The sequence below is a fragment of the Phaethon aethereus genome (assembly GCF_964289735.1).
Source record: "Phaethon aethereus genome assembly, chromosome: 16".
In the NCBI taxonomy this organism is placed as follows: Eukaryota; Metazoa; Chordata; class Aves; order Phaethontiformes; family Phaethontidae; genus Phaethon; species Phaethon aethereus.
Window position 1 is genome coordinate 9,803,807 of NC_138592.1, and position 12,825 is coordinate 9,816,631.

The 12,825-nt window shown below is 40.5% G+C and overlaps 1 protein-coding gene across 1 annotated transcript in view; it reads left to right on the forward strand.

Annotated features, from left to right (window-relative positions):
* PREX1 (phosphatidylinositol-3,4,5-trisphosphate dependent Rac exchange factor 1) overlaps positions 1-12,825 on the forward strand; it is a gene marked incomplete at its 3' end in the record, with an annotated part of 164,612 nt that overhangs the window by 71,268 nt on the left and 80,519 nt on the right. The window contains exons 3-5 of the mRNA XM_082007383.1: positions 564-686; positions 7,183-7,287; positions 10,637-10,738. Of these exons, the coding sequence (XP_081863509.1) occupies positions 564-686; positions 7,183-7,287; positions 10,637-10,738 (330 nt within the window). The remainder of the gene's footprint in view (positions 1-563; positions 687-7,182; positions 7,288-10,636; positions 10,739-12,825) is intronic.

The window sequence follows — 12,825 nt, forward strand, 5'->3', positions numbered from 1 at the left end:
GATCAGCGAAAGAGAACTCTAAAATGCTGTTCTTGTCATTTGCAAGCATTTTACACTATTCTGTACTCCTGTCAGTGAAGTGCTAGGTCCTGTGTGGCAGAGCTTTGGTCTCTTGTTTACAGGTACATCATTGTGTGTGATAGCTTCAAGTCCCTTTCTTCCAGAAAGTGATTTCTAATGCATGGGAAGGAAAGGCAAATGACTTCCCGCTTCTATATCCTGCAAAGTGAGTTTGGTCCTTGTGATTCCATTCACCTGGCTGGTCCCATAGGAAATCTTCTCTAGACTTGAAAGAGGTTGCTCACATTCATCATGCTCAGGTATCTGGAAAGATACTGGAAAGATAAACCTTCATTTACAGCAGGTACTTCAGTAGCAATAAAGATTTCTGTAGGGAGCCAGGAAAGGGGCAAATACAGTGTAATTCATTCTGTATGAGTCCCTGTCTGTGCTTTAGATCCTACCGCAGGAAGTCTAGAGCCACAATATTTTGGTGCTACTACTTTAACAAAACACTCTCAGATATATTAACAGCTACCAATGTTTTTCTCTTTATATTTCAGATCTTATTTTCTAACATTGAAGACATTCTTGGTGTTCACAAGGAGTTCCTGGCTGCCCTGGAATTTTGTTTACAACCAGAACCTCAGTCTCAGCATGAACTGGGAAATGTTTTCTTAAAATTTGTAAGTACAATGACTTAACGCTATCTGAAAATGCAGTTTCCTGTCATAAGCTCCCATGCCCCTTAGCTAGCCCTAATCTCTAAGTCTTGTGGCAATACCATGACAATGTACGTCTTGTATGAAAGTTGTACGTAGGGTGGGAAAAAAACTTGTGAATGAGGTTAGAACAATGGAAACCACATCAAACTCAGCTAAACAACGAGGTATTTTTAGAAACCCTTCCTTTTCCCATTGAATATTTTTTCCTTTTGTTTTCCACCCAGCTGATCACATTTCATTGCTGAGAATTTGCTTTGGTCCCAAATGTTTCAAAAGAAGCAGCAAAATTTCAAGTAAATTAATAATTTTTGTGTGTTTTAAAATTTAAAAAAATTGAAACCCTCAAAGATCAAAATTAAAAACAAAAGGACAATACATCATTTATAGTAGTTAGTGTCTGTGCATATACTTATCCTTCAGTAAATGAAAGGCGGTGTGAGATGGCTTACCTTGCTGAAATGCAGCACAAGTTACAACATGCAGCCTTTTAGCATGGAATAAACAAGTACCTGCATTATGTAGCTCAAAAGTAAATAAAATTTGGCTTTTGGAATCATAATGTGAGCTCAAGAATCCCAGAGATAGAAAATGCAAAGTAGTCATATGATACAAATTCACTCTGCCAGTCCCAGGCTCTTCAGAACATTTTGACAATTTCTTTCTGTGTCATCTGACTTTATGCCTGATAGCTGTATTATTTGTTCTCCTACTACATCCATAATATGATCAGTTATAATCTGGACTCCTTTAAATGCAAAGTTACCTAATTTACATGTATAATAATTTGAAGTTGCACATTTTTTTCACTTGGAGCAGCCCTCCTGAGATGTTTGAAAATTAGGAAGCATGTACATAATAGCCATTTCTTCAAATTCTTATTAACTGCATTAAGCCACAGGCCAACTTCCTATCAAAATATGCTCTATTACGCTTTCATGATCAAAATTCATGCTCTCACAATTCATCAGATTTGAGCGGACAGCAATTATACAGCCATTCATTGCTTGTAGAGCTTTACCAACTACACCCCCTTGTTTAATTTTTACTTATGCTGTAGTGTCAGAAAGTGTTACATTGAGACCATGCCCTAAAATCATATCAGATGTGATGACTAACTGTCAGCTGCTGAAAAACATACTGGTGAACTTAAAGACTTGAATACCCGCTAGAATCATTGCCTACCAACAAGATGTGCTCTGCTAATATATTAGTATTCATTAGCAAGGGCATCAAAATTAGAGGGCTTGTGAGTGATGCTGTCAGATTGTCTATGGTGTTCCAGAGTGGCACTGAATAAACAGAAATGTTAATGTCCTGTCACTTGACTGAATTCAAGCCTGGTAGTCATTATTAGTGGTTTTGTGTATATGAACATATAATTTTGTAACTTTATTACTGTTAAATTTAATCATTAGGTAATATTCCTTATTTATCAAACGTGCGACAATAATGCATAGGCATGAGTGCTGGTGAGAATTTGTCTTCAGACAGAGGCAGTTTGACTGGGATCAGCTTACGCTGCTGTCTGTGGAATGCATTGCAAACAAATGTATACATCAACTGTTTTGTGTTCCCTTAGGGAAGAAGCAGCTTATGCAGAAGGAAGTAAAACATAGATTCAATTCAGAATATATAGAAAAAGCTTGTCTCATCTATAATTACCTTAAGGAAATGTAGTAATACCATTAGGAGCATTGTGTTACCTCAAGTCTGAGTAAGGAACAGGCAGCAGAAGGTTATCAAGAGAGGAAGAAATAATTTGTCCTTGCTTGCAGATTGTGCCTAGGTATTAGGAGGCAAGCTTCACTGTGGGTATTTGAGTGAGGGAGGTGGGATTTGTGCCCTGTCACAGTAAAGGCTTCCACAGTGAGTCTACAGCAAGTGACAGGGAGATGCCAGTGGCAACTGTGGTTCAGAGTGAGTCTTCAGTTCCTTTCTGCTCAGGCTTCCAAAGCTCCATTTCCCTAATTGGGGCTGTTCTGATGAGGCAGAGGCATTCATGAAAAAAACCCTATGCCTCAGAAACAGTACTCCTGAAGGTGTTTCCATGGTGCTGAAACCATTTTTTTTTTTTTTAAATGGTGTACAGTATTTTGCCCTCAGAAGAAGCTCCTGCAGCACACTCAAGGTTTCCTGGAGAAAAAGCCAACAGTTCTCTCCCAGTGATGCACTCCTGCAACTGGCTGAAGAGCTTTTTTCAGAGTGCATGTTGTTAGTCAGTGTACCCAGGGAAAACATGGGTAACGTATTTCTTTGGTCTTTCATTTTGGGTAAGGTTCTCTTGTTGCAATGTGCTTAGAAGAAATGCTAGGAGGAACACTCTCAGCCCTGCTTTATCATCGTCATCAAATCACAATGTATCCTCAGGGGAGTTTGCAGTGAGTAAGTGACATAAGGCCTGTGTATCTTGAATGTATCAGTGTATCTTCTATCGTGATAACCTGGCAAGGTCATTCTTAGTCCTGATTATGAACACAGACCTTGTCAGCAGCCAGATGTTAGTGCAGGTGCTTTTCTTCAGAAACTCAATGTTAAAAAATGCTCATAAATTTGGTGACTAGCTTGAGGATTCTTGAAGCACTGTTTTTTCCAGGTACTGCATTTCTTAGTGGTGCATGTTTTCTGTAAATTTCCTTGTATCATACATCCTTTATAGAGATCCCCAGATTCCCCATGTGGAGTTCCACCAGTCTGTAGTGTTTGGGTCCTGTTCAAGAGATCTATGTATCCTAAATTTCCTCTAACCTACATAGGCCTGACTCTTTTCCTGGTTTACCTTGGCCTGGAAGAGCCTCACTCAACAACAGTCTACCAATATTCAGAAACAGGACACCGCTTTTAGTTGTTATGAACCTCCAGGATCAGAGTTGATCCATTTACAATAATGTTAGGACGTTCTCCCCTGGAGCGCAGAAGGATTCAGATCTTGAGTAACAACTCAAGCAAGCAAGCAGATTTTGCAAGGGTTCCAAAAGCACATTGATTTTTTGAAGTATTTTAACAGATAATGAAATGCACTTGCTCTGATATTCAGGTGTGAAAAATTGTTTTACTTCAGAAGGCAGATATTGTTTGCCCTCGTGTATTCCATTTGATCAGATGATCATGAGAAGATCACTGTCTGGTGCTAGAATTTCTTCTGGAGTTGTAGTTCAGTAGGACCATAGCAGACAGTAAAAAAAATACTTAAACATTCATTCAAAATAGAATCTGCAGCCTTAAACAAAATGGCGTGTAGAATAAGTCTTTAACATCAGAGAGAGCATATACACTGAACTTGGAATAATCACACCTCATCAGCCTAGGCTCTTTTGGGCAGATCATGAAAACGCATGACTCTGCAGAACAGAAGGGCAGAGAAATGACAGATGCTTAATTTCTGATATTGCCATATTGCTATAAGTTCGGCAATGTAATAGAAACTTCTTTGAGGGAAACGTGTTTTCTTCTCATTTATAGGAGCAATGTTGCATGAGTGATCAGTTCTACTGTCTAAGTCACCAGGGATCTTGTTTTGTTGGGAATTATATCTTCTGTTTTGTTTAGGTTTTTCATGTTGACAAAATTGGTTTCAGCCTGCTTTGAAACAAGAAAATGCCATGCCTTGTTAAAAATATGTCCAAATAAAATTGTCTTATTTGCTTTTTCTAGTCAAAACTATTTTCAAATTTGCACTAATTTGTGGGCAGTTCTAATGAACCCAAAATAACATATTTGGAGAATAAACTATTGGTTAAAGATTTATTTTAACCAAACTAAGAACAGTATAGACTTATTTCTGTCACCAAAATCAGAAGGTCTAGCTATGTATCCAGCAGATTTGCTGAGTAAGAAGGTGCCATTTTTATGTGGTCACATCTCTGACCATAATTGCACTTTAACATAGAGTAACTGCAGGTTCAGAATTCCTGGGCTAACATCTGTAATTATGTAACTGATAATTTCCTCGCCAGGAGATGGGAGAGTCCAGAACTGAATGTCACCCAGAGAGGAAATTAAACACTTCAGACACTGAGTAATTTAAAGCATAGTTCTCATATTTGTGGACCTCATGCATGAAGGACAGCTGGAAAAGACTTGATGAAAGCACTCTGGTGTGTGTATAATTATTGTACTGACTCAAGCTTTAGCAAAGGGATTTTGTTGTGATCTAATTATAACCTCCCAAAACTCCAGGCACTCAAAGCTGCAGTCAGAAACCTGAGCAATGACATTTTGTGTGCATTGGTGTAACGGATGCTGTTGTGTTAATGGTTACTATTTTTAGTTTCAAGCATGATTGTGGGCATCCAGGGAGTTGAGGAGAGGTGACAGAAGGGAATGTAGGAGAAACTCACATATCTGTCGTCTTATTCTACAACTCTCCAGTTTTTATGGTTGAAAACAATCCCATGCCTCTCAATTACCTCCTTTCAATTGTGCTGTGGACCCACCCCTGCCTTTTCCTGCATCTGGTGGTCAGAAGCCTTTGATTCTTTTCAGCTTCCCAGTATTAAACTTCAGTACTAATATGAACAGCTGTAGATGAAGGATAAAAGTCTCGAACGTTTGCATTCCAGCTCTTTGCACCATACTCCTTGTGGCTGTTGTTTTATTTGCTTTGTAGGATTGTTGTTGTGTTTGGACATACATCTATTTATTCTCAATTCTTCCTTTGGAAGTACAGGGAGGGGAAAAAAAATTTCATCAGATTAGTGATAAACCAAACCCAAAAGCATTTTACAGTCTCTGAGTATGTACATCCTAGCCATTGAGCGTCTGACCACAATGTCAAATTCTCCTGAACTAATATTAACACAAATCCTTTTCCATATGACAATAGTGAAGGGAATGCTCAGTGAGTGCAGCTGTATTTGCATGGATTCATGTTACCTAACTCTTCCAGTTGGCAATAGCTTTTTGTCTGGATCACTATGAGCTGTCTTAAAAGTAGGTAGTTGCTGCAGGTATCTTCAGCTAACACAAGGAAACTCTACATCTCTGAAGAGTGCTAGGAGTCCAATTACAACTCAAAAATTAACTTCCTAGTTCTGGGGAGATTAAAAGGTTCAGATAGAATGTTTTCAGGACAGGATCCTAAATAGAAAATTAATGATCTGAAAACCACAACAAACTCTGGAGGGCATTGTCTACATGGCATGGTGCCCTGAGATGCCAGGTCTGGAAAGCCTTGCATATTTCCCCAGCAGAGTGCCATGCTAATGCATCTAAATTACTCCTGATATGCAAAGTAGCTTGTCTCTGCATGGCACTGCATTGTGGCGTAGAAGCCAACCTGAACCAGGAAAGAAACTAATATTGTGAAAAGCAACCAAAAAATGATGGATATTTTTGGCTTCTGAATCATTTAACCTGACTAAAGCGTATTACGGTCTCCTGACACATCTTTCATTCCAGTGAATGCAATACTGGAATCTCGGAGCATAGCTGCTGAAAATTCAGCCCTTCTCAACAGCCTTGAAAGGATCAACCAGCTCCTTGCCTGATCTGCTCAGGCATGGAAATAATTGTTATTGCTTCTTTTATGAATCATTTCAGTGTTTCCAGATATCTGATGTTTGCAATGGGTTCAGCATCTCTGGTCATTTTAGTTAGAAGAAGTTGCACTGTGTGTGATTCTGGTAATCAGTAAAGCAGAACTTGGTGCTGCCAGCTGACCCTTGTTTCTTAACAGGGGATTTCATTCCACTGCATGTGCTGGTGGGTCTGACATATTCCAGTGTAAGTACCTCAATCTAGTTGTGAAGCTACCTTTCCCTTCCTTTAATTTCTGTAATATGTTGGTTATTTTGTGTGTATTTGATGAAATTCTTCCATTTAGGGAAACTGTTGTGGACAGCTGACCCACTATTTAGTGTTGCATCAAAATGGTGAAGTCTGCTGCTTGTTTCAGAACACAAAGTGAACCAGCCAACTCATTGGGCGTTCCCCCTCAGCCCTGAAAGGCAGGGGGTTTCCAGCTGGTTGCTTTGTGTTATAGTTCCCCTCCAGATCTCTGAGGTTCTTCCAGGCCTTGGTTCTTCCCAGCCACCTCTGTTTCTTCCTCCTGCAGGAGTGGTCAGCACAGCTCAGAAATGTCAGCCCCCTTCCTCCTGGCTTTACTCTGCTCCTGGCTAATCTGCTGGAATATTTTGACACACATGCAAGTATCCCTCAGATGGCAAAATCAGTTATTTCAGCAAAGAATACATTATTTCAGTGATGCATTAAGGGGAAAAGTGCTGGAAGTCTCTGTGCTCAGGAAGCTGATGTTAACTTACAACAGAGTAAGTTCGGAATTAGTGCAACAACTCTGTATGTTTTTCATGATAGAGGAGCATCATGCGCTTCATGTAAACTGCAATCCTAATGCCACTCTGAGTGCACACCCCTTTGTAAAGAATTTGGTATCAGACTGTGACAAAATAGTCACTCCAGTTTTGTCTGAGTCAATAAGTCACTGTGTTTTTACTTGCAGAAAGACAAATTCTTTGTGTACGAGGAGTACTGTAGCAACCATGAGAAAGCACTCAGACTGCTGATGGAATTGAACAAGATCCCAACAGTGAGAACATTCCTTCTGGTAAGCACCTTCTTTAGCGCTCTTGACTTAATGATCTGACTTTGCACTGTACTCATAATAACCCTTTGGTATCCCAGGAACGCTGGGCATTTTGCAGACATTACCGATTCCAGGTATGCAGCACGCAGGATAGATAGGTATTGAAACCACTGATGAGTTCAGGCGCAGAACTAAGCACAGTTTCAGTGGAAACAGGGATTTTTAAATTTTTTTTTTAAAAGAAGCAACAGAAGATTTGAGCAAAGATTGTGAAAGGAGTAATGCAGTAAGTCAGCAGCAGGGCTGTGACTAGTTCCCAGTGGATCTGACTCCCTGCTCAGTTCTCTGACCAATTCACCATCTGCAGACCCACCAGAAAAATGTGGCCTGCTTCTGACACCCTTTTCCAGTCCAGTTGTGGGCAAGAAATGTAGTCTGGATGAATTGTTTTGACTGCATCACTGCTGCTTATATCAAAAAATGACCCAACTCCCCACCCAACCTGTGATGTACTAGTGGTATGTTGGGAGGGACTGTGGCATACAGCCTTCAAATGCCTCTATCGAGGCTGGGCTGGGAAGCAACTAGTGGACAGTGTCTTCTGCCCAGCATTCCTTGTTTTTCTTTCTTTTCTTGGATGTTTCTTCTCCTAGACTTCATCCCAATTCTGCTTGATTTTTGGATGTCTTATTTTCCTGGCAATGAATGCATGGCATTTGGAATGGGGTTGGCATGTAGGTGAGGGACTAATTCAGCACATTAGCTTTTTTTTCTTAGTAAATACTATGAGTTAAAATAAAGGCTGTCTCTTTTGCAAAGAACCTGTGCTGCTTTCTGTGTTTCTTCTTCCTTTCTGCCAAAGGTCCGCTCTTTCCCAATATAGTACATCAAAAGGAAACTTCTGCATAAATGTTTGTCACAAGCAGGGCCAGAGCATTCTTTTAGCCACAAAATATAGGCCTCAGAGGGAGCAGCAGGGACAAGCACTCATGCTATTGGGTAGTCAGAATCTCTTTGTCATGTCTGAGTTTTAATGAACCTTGTTAAACCATTAGTTTGAGTCACCAGATGACCCTTCCCTTGCTCATGCGTTCCTCTGGGTGCTTCTGTTGAGGGAAACTAATGAGAAAGAGGAGAGACAAAAGTGCATGTAAACACCTTTCTTCCCAACATTCAGAGATTTCTCCACTTCCACTGGATTGGCAAAAGCCTCCTGTCTGTGTTAGCGGCAGCAGCTGGCAAACTGATTACGAAGCACATAAAAGATGTCACACTGTCCGCTGTGGCTTGCTGCAGCACCTGAATCCAAGAGCCTCTTAAAATAGCAGTAAATATGGGAGGAGAGGCTACACTGAAGTGTCTACTTTGCTGTGGCTGCTGTAATTTCTTCCAGGCCTCCCTTCTGTCCGCTGCCTCCTAAAGCCAATGATATAATGCCACCACGCAGAGAAAGCTGCATTAAAATACAAAGCTTTGCTTGTGAGGATAGATTTGGCCCAATTGCCCCCTTACAGCTGCTGAAATATAGAATGTGGGAATGTGTTTGAAAAATTAGTAAGTGTTAAAGGGCATTTTTGAGCCCAGAGCTAGAGAGAGGGCTGAAAGAAGAGATGGGAAGGACTGAATCACTCGAGACTTGGAAAATTGGACAGGGAGCTTTGTGAGCTTGTAGCCAACGCCACAGATCTAGAATAGCCTGGGGAAGGGTTATTTTACAGACGATTGTCTGTAAAAATACCAGTTAGAACTAATGAGATTTATGTATGATGTCTGTGAACATTCCTTGAAGAGGAGGATTGTTGAACTACAGCCAAAAATCCACTAAATTTCAGAGTGTGTCTGAGCCACAGCACACGTTTCACAGGGCAAAATGTTATCAGTGATGCCCCAAAGCGAGCACATCTTGGCTGAACTGAATTTAAACTTGAGCTTCTGTTGACAGGACAGGTTTGCAGCTGGGGTGATTTTTTTGGAGCAAAGCTGTCCAGATTCAGGGTCAAACATAGGATTGTAGACTAGTTTATCTGAAATAGATTTGAAGTCCATCTGAGTCCAATACCTGCCTCTGGCAGCAGCCAATAACGGAATCTTCAGGGAAATGTATAAAAAGCTTACAGTAGGTCAGTATTTGTTTATCACACAGAGATTACAGGCTGTTGTGACAAAGTAAGGACAAGTCAGGGATTGTAGGGTTGTTTTTTTTTTGATGTCTTTTTTTGATGTCGTACCCAGTTCTTATACTCCCCTTCAATGTGAATCCCTGGAAGTGAATTTCCATAAACTACTGAGACATTTGAGCATCAGATGTTTTGAGATAGTGAGTGCAAATTTATCTGTGAAATGATTTTTCTGGAATGCGGGGCCCCTCCAAACTTGTGTGAACTCATTGTGTGAGTATTGCAAGGGTTGATCAGTTGCTGCTTCTGTTCCTCAGCCTAAAATCTATTTGGACTTGGATTTCTTTGGTGCATTGGTCCAATAATTGTCCCCTTCCTTACTGTGTTTAAAGAACACCGAGTCATAATTTTTCTAGGTATAGAAATGCCCTTCACCTTCTTTCTGCTTGGAAGACAAAGAGCTTTGCAAAATTGACGCTGAACACCCCCCCTCCTTTTTTTTTTTTTTTTTTAAATGAACATCAGAATTAATGAAACCTAATTTCCTTAAAGTTCATTGCCTCTTGCACCTCTTGCCTTGCCTGCATGTCCCGTAGCTTTTTTTGCTGGGCAAGCAGCAATACGTGCTGTGGCTGGTTGAGAGCTGCATGTGTGCTGGTTAGCCAGCCAGCGTGGCCATGCTGTTTGTCGAGCTGTGCTTAGACATAATGTTTTGCCAGAGAATTGGTAGATGTGATACAGAGGACTCATTTCAATTCCCCTTCAATTTCCTTCAGACATAAGGATTGGACCAGGGTTAATTATATGATTACTAGTTAGTAGGCTTTATTTTAGCCTTCAAGAGTTTTCTGGACCAACAGTGCAAACTTTGCATAGTGAACGAAGACAAATGGTCCTATCGGTTGTGGGGCTAGGCTGGATTCTTTTAGGTAATGTTGCATCTAGGTTTGCTGATTTGTCATCATATTGTTATGGGATTTTTTTGAGTCACCAGGTGTATATTATTTCTCTGGGAAGATACCTTCCTATACAACAGCCACTGTTATCCAGAGCAAGTTTTCTTCTGCTGATGCACAAAGAACTTTGCAGGCTTGATGACTGTTTCAGTGGTGAATAAAATCCGATTTTCTGTATCTTAAGTGTGGCAAAGTGCTTTCCGGCCTTCGTAAATGTTGTAGGAATACAAAATCATGTCAAAGAGCATCTGAAAGCTTTGTGTCTGAGGTAACGTTTGTTTCCTTTTTTGATTATAGGGTTGCATGCTTTTGGGAGGCAGAAAGACGACAGACATTCCACTAGAGGGTTATCTGCTGACTCCAATTCAGAGGATTTGCAAATATCCACTTCTGCTTAAGGTAAACCAAAAAGTATTTCTCCAGATGGTGGTTTTATTCTTGGAGTTATTCTGCAATTTTTTAGCCCTGACTTTTGTTGTCAGTACTACCTTCCTGGTTTGCACTTCTAAGAGTTGGATCCTCTCTGAAGAAAATGGCTTTTTATGGGTACGGTCAAAAAGCTGGCTGATGCTGACAGGCTGCTAAATCTTGTAATGGTGTGGGTAGACCAGACAGGGTAACTTACTGACTAACTAATGCCTTTTGACTTCGGTGCTCTTCAGATGTTTACTAAGGCTTGTGAGTGCTATTTTAGCCACTTCCTGAAAAGCTGTGTTCGGGTAGAATTATATCAGTGTTCTGAGGGACTGAATGGCTCTGGGGACTGGAAATGGGATACATCTTTCATCACAAGGTCTCTAGTTTGAGTGTGTTCAGGTCAGTAATGATCAAAATCCTGTATCTGACAGCTGTTTGGAGGCTTGTTTGAAAACTGTTTGGTCGTCTCATCTGAGTTCCCAACAGATAGGTGTCATTGCAGAAATGACTACTGCAGTTGGTACTAATTGGCCCCCTTGCTAGAATTCTTACTGTAGGAGCTAAAGAACAAAAGACCCGAAAAGAGCTAACTTGCTTCTCATCCCTTCAGGTCAGGGCTGGGTTGCATGCCTGTTGGGACAAGGAAAGGGAAAAGGAGAAAGAAGTTGCTGGGGGAGCTTGCATCACCGGTGGCCTTGTAGCTACTCTGTGACTAACAGCCATCAATCTTCAGTGATATCAATCTCTTTCTCAATCAGAGTAACATTACATTTACTAAAATAAAATTAATTAATAAAAGATATAAGAAGAAATTGCTTCATATTCTGAAAGAAAGGTCCCTTCGTGAATTGTTGAAGAAAGTAAGAATTCTGTGGTGCTCTTGGTCAGACACTGACCACATGAATCAACTGTATGTCATGTAAAGCTATCGCAGTGCTGTGTCCACGCATTCAGCGTGAATAAGGGTTTTCATAGGTACAAGCTGGTTAGCTCAATACTGATCCGCTGCTCCATTTAAAATTGCTTCATCTGATAAATGTTTAAATTATTTCTTTCCATCCAGTTGGAGCTTTCAGAACTGAATTTTCAAAATGTCTTTCCTACAGGTGGAATCATTCTGTTGTCTATGCAGCTGTGCACAAACCCCTCTTATAGCAGACATTCATGCACAGTTCCTTATGGACCTAGCTACTGGGATTTATGGGTATACAGCCAGTCTATCAGTCCAGTCAATCTGTCCACGACTCCACTTACAGTTTGAACAAACAAAAGTGCGCTCAATTTAGGCACATAGCAGGAGAAGCTAATGTGCGAGACTGCTACAAACATTTCCACGGTATTTATGATAGTCAAGATAGGGCAAGGATGCCTAGATCAGGAAAGCAAGTAAGTGGCTCCAGCTCTGGTTTATCTTCAGAGAGGACTGGTTATGTAGACATAATTGAAATCCTAATGATGCCTCAGTTTAAGTCTGCTGTGTTTATTTGGGGTTAGTGTGGGGAGAATTTGGTGCCCGTTCAGTCTGTGGATCTGCGTGATGACTGTGAGCAACATCCATGTGCACAGAAAAGGAGTTCCTATAGCATTTGATATGGTAAACGGACCAGGGGATGTGGGGACCTTAAAGTGCGCATTCTTGACCAAGTTTTTTGATATTTATGTCTTCTAATTTTCACTCTGTGGTGTGTTCTGTGATTGTTATCTAACTGTGTGTTCAAGACTGAAAATCAGAGATTGTTTTGATTCCTTACAGAGGTGCCTCTTCTATTTCCCAAGAAACTTCAACCAGAGATAGTGGCTGGGTTCTTACTTTTAAACTGATTTTTATATTTGTGCTGTTACTACAAAATGTAGAGTTAATATCCTGCAGATTTCCTGTCATGGTTACCCTTTGTGTGAAGGGAGTCATTAATGGGTACAGAGCCTGAAGACCAGGTTCCTTCATCTATTTATTCCATGCTGGAGACATCTTAATCCAACCAGAGCGGTCAATATCTGGTGTACCCTTTCTATGCTTACCTAAAAGTGATCTTTAACCAGTTCTACCCCACTATTTTCCAAACTTTTTG